This window comes from Ictidomys tridecemlineatus, chromosome 15 (assembly GCF_052094955.1).
Source record: "Ictidomys tridecemlineatus isolate mIctTri1 chromosome 15, mIctTri1.hap1, whole genome shotgun sequence".
Taxonomy (NCBI): domain Eukaryota; kingdom Metazoa; phylum Chordata; class Mammalia; order Rodentia; family Sciuridae; genus Ictidomys; species Ictidomys tridecemlineatus.
The window spans coordinates 982,137-991,694 of record NC_135491.1 but is presented as its reverse complement, the minus strand read 5'-3'; the positions used below and the strand labels follow the sequence as shown (position 1 = coordinate 991,694).

Below are 9,558 nucleotides of genomic sequence, written 5' to 3'. Positions count from 1 at the left end.
TGGGATTCTGTTCTGGGTATCTAGAGTGAGTTGCATATACGACTGAAGGTCAGTTCACTCAGAGCTGTAGGCCAGGCCCTCCATCTGAAATGAGGGGGACCGCAAAACTCACCCAGGGGGTCCTTTGGAGCCAGGCTGCTTGAGGGTATATGAGCCCAGGATACCTACTTTTGTTCCCTTTGTTACTGGGTGCCAAGTACTAGAGTGCAGTGTGAATTAGTTGGCCCTGGGGGAAGGTGCAAGAGCAGCCAGAGACCCTAGGGCTGGGTGGATGAAGGTGGCCACCCAAGTTAAGATGATGTCTCAGGACCTTGCATCAGACCTCTGCCAACCCAGAGGGGTCCCCCTTCTCCCACTTCCAGTGCACTGACAGCTCTTGGATTGGGTACACTGCTTTAAGGATTTGGATCCAGTGGAGGGGAGTTACAGCCAGAAGGGCCATGCCCTAGTCCTACTTGTCACTGCCTCCAGAGGCAAGGGGAAACCACACATCACCAGAAGAATTAAACTTCTGAACCCCAAGCTCAATCCCTGTTGATGTGGAGGTGAGGCAGAGTCCCAGTGCAGGCCTGTGGTGGACAGCTAGGCTTGAATTCAGGCATTGCAGGTGTTTATTTTCTGAGCTATATTGCTGTGCACCTGGCAGGAGGTTAGGGACGCCTGATCACTGGGAACAAAAGGCTTAACCCAGCAGAACCTCATCTCCCCAAGGGGCTAGTGAGGACTTCAGGAGGACCACCCAGTGAGGTCAGCAGAGTACCTGAAGCTTTTCCATTTGACTTGAGTGAAACACTCCCAGTGCTGGGATTTCTGTCTCCCAAATGCCTGGAATATAGTAAGCATGGATGGAAGGGGAAGGAGGCAGTTCCCAGCCCTGGAATGTGTGGGCTCTTTCGTCCAGCAAGGAGGTCCATGGAACAGGATAGAATAGAGGGTGGCTGCAGAGTTGCTAATCAAGACCTCCGGAGACCAAGCCGGAAGCAGGTCTGATTTTATTGCACAGTTACCATGTATATGTAGTCAGGCAGTAGCTAAGCAGATGACAGGCAGCCACCAATGCAATTTCTGCCAACTGTCCTTGCAGTGACCAATCTAGGAGTGGGCCATGGAGCAAGCATAGGGACTGCAACACAGGGCCTCACACCCAGGGCTGTGCCTATGGGGTAAGTGGTTTGCTACTCAACACCCTTAACGTACGCCATGTATGCAGTACTCCATATACTTGTCCCCACACTGGAAAGAGAACTAGACAAGCAGGACAAGCAGAAAGGAGACTGGCATTTGTGCTCAAGAAGAGACCTGGGGGCCGTGAGGCCTGCAGCAGAGAGGGGGATAGGCCTGGTAAACAGGCAAGAAGGGCTGGGACTATACACAAGACCAGGAGGAGAAAGCAAATAGGAGGAACAGAGCTGAGGGCGGAGCAGCCACTGTCAGATGTCAGTGGGCCATCATCTGGGGGAGGGGTGGACAGGCTGCCCTGAGGGCAGGAGGCCAAGGCCAGGAAACCCAGGGACAGAGGTGAGAGTGCATTCCACAGCCACTTCTCCAAGGACAGAGCTGGTGCCATGGGTATCAGGCAGTGGCTGGCCTTTCTGCTGTTCTTGCTGCTACTGCTGTGGGGTCTAGAGCAGCCCATATGGCTACCTGCTGTGGTACTGACCCTGCGATGGCTCCTGGGAGACCCTACATGCTTCTTGCTGCTTGGCCTGGTGGTATTGGCACAGCCCTGGATCGGCTCCTGGATGTCCCACTGGCTGAGCCTGGTGGCTGTGCTTCTGACACTGATTCTATCACCTGCACGGCCCCCCCCAGGGCTACGCTGGCTGCCTGCAGATATGGCCTACTTGGCCAAGATCCTCTACCTAGGATGGAACATCAGGACACAGTTGAGGCGACAGCCTCCAGACACCTTTGTGGATGCCTTCGAGCGACAAGCAAGAGCACAACCTGGTCGGGTGTCCTTGGTGTGGACAGGGCACAGGGCCTGCTCGGTCACCATTGGTGAGCTAGATGCCCAGGCCTGCCAGGCAGCATGGGCCCTGAAGAATGAGCTGGGCAACCCCACAGGCCTGGGTGTCAGGAAGGCAGCTGCCCTCCTGGTACCGACTTCCCAGGCCATTCCTGCTCTGACTGTATGGCTGGGGCTGGCCAAACTGGGCTGCCCAGTGGCTTGGATCAACCCACATGTCCGGGGGACACCCCTGGTGCACTCTGTGCTGAGCTCTGGGGCACAGCTGCTGTTAGTGGACACAGGTGAGGGCCCCAGGGCCAGTGGAGGAGGGAAGGGGATAGGGGCAAGGGTTGGACTGAAGGTCAGAAGTTCTGGTGGGGGGTGGGAAGAGAGCCCTTTGCTCCCGTGGGCTCATGTCACAGATAATTAGGGTCAAAAGTTGGCATAATTGGAAGCTAATCCTGGGGCCAATGGTTGTAATTTTTCCAAAATTACTGTTTCAATCCTTCTTTGAAAAAAAGAAATAAAATTACTAATTATGGAATTCTTTGCCCAAGAATGCTAGTTGCTGTCTGCCTCTGGGTCTCGGGTACCCCGCTTGACCTCACAGGTAAGCTCTGCCTCAGTTTGCCTCTGGCCATTCCTGCAGATCTTAAGGAGAACCTGGAAGAAGTCCTTCCTGAGCTGCAGGCTGAGAACATCCGCTGCTTCTACCTCAGTCATGTCTCCCCTACGCCAGGTGTGGGGGCTCTGGGGGCTGCCCTGGAGGCTGCTCCTTCTGACCCCGTGCCTGCTGACCTGCGTGCTGAGGTCACATGGCAAAGCCCTGCCCTGTTCATCTACACCTCAGGGACCACCGGTGAGGGTACCCCGCAGCCCCAGCCCGCCTCTGAACTCTCACCTGACACCACCCTGACATGTCCTGTGCCTGCCACTTGTCCTCTGACACCTGCCTTCTGATTCAGACATCTGGTCTTGACTCTGATTCCCAGTGTGATTTGGGTGGTCAACGCAGAAATCCTGCCTCTGTCCAATAAATAGAACTGAAACCCTACTGACCATTAGTCTTTACCTATTACTCCCTATTGGAATTCAGCCTCAGAATACAGCCACAGATTCCTACTTGACCCCTCTGAGGCCTTAAGCCCAGTGCCTGACTGCAGAGCTGCCCCTCTGTTATGGCTCTGCTGTGCTATCCTTTCACCACTCACCTCCCACTCCTTCCTTCCCCAGGGCTCCCAAAGCCAGCCATCCTCTCACATGAGCGTGTACTACAGATGACCAAGATGCTGCCCTTTTGTGGGGCCACAGCTGATGATGTGGTCTACACTGTCCTGCCTTTGTACCATGTGATGGGGCTTGTTGTTGGGATCCTCAGCTGCTTAGAGCTTGGTAAGCCCTTCTCTGAAAATCCCTCCAATCAGTGGAACCTTTGGAGTGGGTGTCAGGGTGGGGTGGTCCAGGCGACAATCTCATAGGTTACCCAGTACCCCAGGTTCTTGCGCGCGCGCGCGTGCGTGTGTGTGTGTGTGTGTGTGTGTGTGTGTGTGTGTGTGTGTGTTGCTTGGGGATTAAATTCACTGAGCTATACTCCAATCCTTTTTATTTTTGCTTTTGAGACACATTCTCACTAATTTGCTGATGTAGGCCTCAAACTCACAATCCTCCAAGCTTAGTTTCCCCAGTCGCTGAGACTATAGGCATGTTCCCCTGTGTCTAGCTTATATATAAATATTTTTAAAAAATATTTACTTTTTAGTTTTAGGTGGACACAATATCTTTATTTTATTTATTTTTATGTGGTGCAGTGCTGAGGACTGAACCTAGGGCCTTGCATGTGCTAGGCGAGCGCTCTACCACTGAGCCACAACTCTAGCCCCTAAATATGTGTATTTTTGAGAAATCTTGCTTGCTAAGTCACTCAGACTTGTCTTGAACTCCTGGATTCAGGAGAATATCTTGTTTCAGCCTCCTGAGCAGCTGGGACTATAGGTGTGTGCCATGATGCCCAGCTTCTTGTGGAAAATTTCAAACACACAAAAGTACAGATAGTTTGCTGGTGTCTTATATATATCCTTGCCCACCTTCAACAGTTGTCAACATGGTGCCAGTTTTATTTCTATATGTACTCTTCTTTCCAGATTATTTTAGAGGAAATTCTAGAATTTTTGTTTGTTTTATGGTACCAGGGCTCAGCAACTTAGCCATCCTCAGCAACTCAGTGAGGCCCTAAGTAACTTAGCCAGACCCCGTCTCTAAATTAAAAAAAAAAAAAAAAACACAACCATTTAGTACTATTTTGTGTCAAGTCCATATTCAAATTTCCCCAATTGCCTTTTTTTTTTAGTTGTAGATGGACATAATACTTTATTTATTTTTATATGGTGCTGAGATTGAACCCAGTGCCTCACACACATTAGACACGCACTCTGGCACTGAGCCACAACCACAGCCCTCCCCAATTGCTTTTGTTCAGTTAAAGTCTCTGTGTTTCCTTTACTTGTTAGGTGTCCATTCCTCTTTCCTCCAGGATTTCCTGTAAGATTGAATGAAAGGCCTTCTAAAGGCGTTTTAGGTTCAGTTTCTGCTTTGTTTTGCTATTTGTTCACATGCTGGGGCTTGAATCTAGGGACTCATATATACTAAACAAATTCTCTACCACTGAACCACACCCGAACTACACCCCAAGAATCTTGCTGATTCCTCATTTGTCACACCGGGGGCACTTATGTCTGTTACCTGCCTTAGAGAGGTTGAGATGGACTGGGAAGTCTCTCCATCAAGGTTCCCTAGTTGCTTCTTTTGCAATTCAGATGTTTCCTTAGGGATTGGAAGCAAAACTGCCAATTTCAGTGACCTGGGTTGTGTTTTCACAGAGAGCATTGTTACTTTTCCCAAAAAAAAACAGTCTCAGAGAAGACACATTTGTTACCTCACCAGGCACACAAGCAGCTACCCCTTGGGTGTAGGATGATGAACCAGATGTCATGCAGGGATCAGGAGGGAAGAATCACTTTTCTGGAGTGAACATAATGGCCCTAAATATTATCACTAATCTATGTGCCATCAGCCAATACTATATGCCCTCCTACCAAACCTCCCAATTACTCACCTTCCTCCTCACCTATTCTCCCATTCATCTCTCTACCTACTTACCTGTCCATTCATCCACCCTCACACCTATCCATCCATCTTTCTATTCACCCATCTATCCATGTACCCACCCACCCCTGCCACCACTCACCCATCCATCCATGCATTCCCCATCCAATCTATCTACCCACCAAGTCACCTTTCCACCCATCCACCATACCCATCCTCCCACTTACCCTTCTATTTTACTAGTCATTCACTTATCAAATTTGAGAATAATTAATCGCCAGCCCTTATTTGGCAATGTTTACCTTATACCAGGTAGTGAGCTTTGCATACTTCTGGAAACAAGACTTGAATCCAGGCCTCCCTATACTCTTCTCATGGGAGTAGTCCTGCTGGGCACAGAAATGAGATTGACATTGTCCCATTTTCTAACATGCCACAATCACACATTCAAAGCAGTTTCTCACAGTTACTTGCAAGCATGATTTGAAACTCACTCCTTCTCTTCCTCCCAGGAGCCACCTGTGTCCTGGCCCCCAAATTTTCTGCCTCCCGCTTCTGGAATGATTGCCGGCAGCATGGTGTGACGGTGATCCTGTATGTAGGCGAGATCCTGCGGTACCTGTGTAATGTTCCCCAGGTGAGGTTCTAGGATGAGGTTTCAAGTTGAATACTCCAGGCATGAAATCCCAGATAATATCCCAAGTAGAATTCTTAGATAAGATTCAGGTACTGGGGCTGGGGATGTGGCTCAAGCGGTAGCGCGGTCGCCTGGCATGCGTGCGTCCCGGGTTCGATCCTCAGCACCACATACCAACAAAGATGTTGTGTCTGCCGAGAATTAAAAAATAAATATTAAAGATTCTCTCTCTCTCTCTCCCCCCTCTCTCACTCTCTCTAAAAAAAAAAAAAAAAAAAAAAAGATTCAGGTACTGGTAGGGGTTGGTTGTTTCGTCCCACAACTAAACACTCAAGGTCACTCCAGGTGAACTGGGCTGCATGAAATAATCGCACAGAGACAGAGAAATACCTTTTTCTTTGGGTCTTGTGATGGCTCCTCTGACCTTAGGGGTCTGTGGAAAGAGACAGAGGCACATGTTGAACCCTTTATTGGGGAGAAGCCATTTGGCTCCTCTGACCTTAGGGGTCTGTGGAAAGAGAGAGAGGCACATGCTGAACCCTTTATTGGGGAGAAGCCATTCAAATGAGGCAAGGGGTCAGCTTTCAGGGGGTTGAGTTTAGCTTTGTGTTGTCTACTGTCAGCAGGCTGACTGACATCTAGGAAGGCCATGCCCATCTCATGAGCTATGTAGGAATCACAAGCAGAGCAAGCGAAAAGACCAGAGCGGAAGCTTGCCCAAACAGAGGGGCAACGTGGGTTCAGTCCACTTTGTGTGCTCGGGGCTCATAGTTCACACATACAGCCCATGGCTGGCTTGCCCTATCTCCACATTCTCATCGCTCAAGGCTAAGGGGCTCTTGGTTCCTACTTGGCAGCTCCCGACAGTTGGTGGTGGCACCTTTGGTCCTATGGGGTGTAGCTCAAAGGTAGAGCATGCATTTAGCATGTGTGAAGCCCTGGGTTCAATCTCCAGCACCCTGAGAAAATTCAAGTGTTGAACTCAGCAAGGTTCCTCAGGTAAAACATTATCTGGGCAAATGCCCAGATAATGAATTATACACAAGGTTGGGGAACTTTTGATGATTAGCTTGGGCAGGTGAGTTTACCAGTGTCATCATTTGAAAAATATAGACAAGAATAGCCCCTCCCTGAGGGAGTATTGTCAAAATTAAATGAATTAAATATATGTAAAGTGCCCAGACAGGGTGTAGCTCAAGGGTAGACTCACATCCTCATACAGAGCAATAAGGTATGGTTCCCAGGTAACTATCTCTAGGCAAGGTCCCCAGGTATCCTTCCCAGTTAAGTTTCAAGGTAACTCAGAGAAAGGCTTCAGGTAACTGCTCAAGATGAGGCTATACGTCACTCCCCTGGTTACCTTCAAATAAAGGTTCCCGAGTAAGCCTTCTAGGTAAGGCTCCCTTCTAGATTACCTTAGGTAACCCCTGCCAGGTCAGAGTTCCAGGTAACTACCCCCAGGTGAGACCCCACATATTCCTCCCCAGTAAGACCCCCAGATGGATGTGGTCTCCAGTCAACCTAGGAGTGACCTCCAGTTAACTTTCCCGAGGCAAAGCTCTCAGGTAACTTCTACAGGTTACCTGCAATTAATATCCTTAAGAACCTCAAGTAGGGGCTGGGGTCAAAGTGCAGTGGTAGAGCACTTGCCTAGTACATGTGAGGCACTGGTTTGATTCTCAGAACTACATATAAATGAATAAAATAAAGGTCCATTGACAACTAAAAAAAATAATAATAATAATAATAAAGAACCCCAAGTAGATCTAGTTATAGGTCATCCCCCAGGATAACTCCTAAGATAAGGACCCAACATAGCCCCCCTCCCCTGGGAAAAGGTTCCTGGACATACTGTCTCCTCCTCACTCTTCTTGTGATGTCTTTGCAGCGACCAGAGGACCAAACACATACAGTCCGTCTTGCAATGGGCAATGGACTACGGGCAGATGTGTGGGAAACCTTCCAGCAGCGTTTCGGTCCCATTCGGATTTGGGAATTCTATGGCTCCACGGAGGGCAACATGGGCTTTGTGAACTATCCGGGGCACTGTGGGGCTGTGGGCAAGACAAATTGCCTCCTTCGAGTGAGTGGGTAGGGCACCCATGTTACAGTGGCCTTGAGGCTGACCCCAAGGACCTCTGCAACGCCCCCTACCCTCCACCCAGGTCCTGTCTCCCTTTGAGCTTGTGCAGTTTGACACAGAGGCAGCGGAACCTGTGAGGGACAAGCAGGGCTTCTGTATCCCTGTGGAGCCAGGTATGGAGGTAGTTTTCTCTGGTGTTGGAGGAGTGGACACCCTTGTGGACACTTGTAGTCTCCTTCTCCACCTCTGGAACAAGCGGCCCAAAGCCTTGAGATGGGTGCCAACTGGGGTGTCTGCAGCCCCCATCCGATCTCCAGGCCCTGGGTTGTCTGACTACCACCTGGGGCCAGCTCCCCTGCCTCAGTCTCTTGCTCTCACTGTGGGGTCTCTAGGTGTCTGAGTTGTTTTCTGCGGGGGTCAGAGTCTCTTGGGCATCAGTCCCTTGTCCTGTACCTTCTTGTCTTCTCTCCTGGGGCCTTGCAAGGACCTGGCCCTGTCTTTCTTCCCACCGCCATTTTTTCTTGCCCATTCCTTGTCACCCTTTTCCTGTTTCTCACGGGCTCCCTGACGCCCCGGCGCCTGTCTCCTCGGGGTCCTTACTCCTTCTCTCCCCTCCCCGTGCCAGGCGAAGAGCCCACCACCCTGGGGAAACCGAGGCGGGGCTGGGGCGGCCGAGGTTCGGTTCCCTCTTTCTACTCCTCCTCCTGCAGGGGAGGCCGGTCTCTTGCTGACGCGGGTCCTAGGCCGCCACCCTTTTCTGGGCTACCGCGGGCCCCGAGAGCAGTCGAAGCGGAAGCTGGTGTCGGACGTGCGGCGCCGGGGCGACGTCTACTACAACACCGGGGACGTCCTGGCCCTGGACGGCGCCGGCTTCCTCTACTTCCGGGACCGCCTGGGAGACACCTTCCGGTCGGGGCCGGGCTGGGGGCGGGGCCTCTGGGGCCCAGGGACCCCGAGGAGACGGCGCTGAGGGGGAGGCGGGGCTTCCCGCCCCCGGGGGCGTGGTCCCAAGCCCTGCCTCCCGCCCCTGCAGATGGAAGGGTGAGAACGTTTCCACCAGGGAAGTGGAGGGCGTGCTGTCGCAGGTGGACTTCCTGCAGGAGGTGAATGTCTACGGCGTGTGTGTGCCAGGTGCGAGGAGTTTGCTTGTTTTAAACCTCCAAAAGCTTTGTGGGCGGAGGTGGTTATTTCGATTCTGCCAGGGGAACCGCGGTGACCCAGTGGTTTACTGTCCAGTGTCACAGCCACTGAGAGAGTGACAGGTGTGCTTCCCAGGGTGCGAGGGGAAGGTGGGCATGGCTGCCGTGCAGCTGGCTCCGGGCCAGACTTTCGATGGGCAGAAGCTGTATCGGCATGTCCGTGCTTGGCTCCCGGCGTACGCCGTCCCGCATTTCATCCGTATCCAGGTGAGCCCGGGCGGCCGAGGGATCGCGGCCCAGGGCTCCACAGAGGAGTTTCACAGTTGTCGTCACCATCTCCGCCCCGTAGGAGGTACTGGAGATCACCAGCACGTTCAAATTGGTGAAGCCCCGTTTGGTGCGTGAGGGCTTTGATGTGAGTGTCATCGGTGACCCCGTGTTCATACTGGACAACCGGGTCCAGGCCTTCCGGCCCCTGACAGCGGACATACACCAGGCGGTGTGCGAAGGAACCTGGAAGCTCTGACCACCTGGCCAGCACTGGAAGTACGAGGGGGCAGAGACCAATACCAACCCACTGTCACTGTGGGCGAAAGATGCGACTCCTGCAGTCCACGGGGAGAAATAAAGAATGTGCCCACGCTTC

General features: G+C 51.9%; 1 protein-coding gene across 10 annotated transcripts; it reads left to right on the top strand.

Annotated features, from left to right (window-relative positions):
* The first annotated feature begins 74 nt into the window (after positions 1-74).
* On the top strand, positions 75-9,558 carry Slc27a5 (solute carrier family 27 member 5). Of its 10 annotated transcripts, none has more exons than XM_040290844.2 (10): positions 75-2,253; positions 2,601-2,810; positions 3,185-3,343; positions 5,566-5,690; positions 7,579-7,773; positions 7,856-7,946; positions 8,484-8,682; positions 8,807-8,876; positions 9,036-9,179; positions 9,262-9,558. In XM_040290844.2, exons 1-10 carry the CDS (start codon positions 1,566-1,568, stop codon positions 9,436-9,438), a joined length of 2,058 nt encoding a protein of 685 aa, XP_040146778.2. In that variant the 5' UTR covers positions 75-1,565; the 3' UTR covers positions 9,439-9,558. The 10 variants fall into 10 exon arrangements, with proteins under 10 accessions (XP_040146778.2, XP_005342457.2, XP_040146780.2 ...); XM_005342400.5 differs by having other exon boundaries at positions 8,807-8,904; positions 9,049-9,179; XM_040290846.2 differs by having other exon boundaries at positions 8,807-8,904.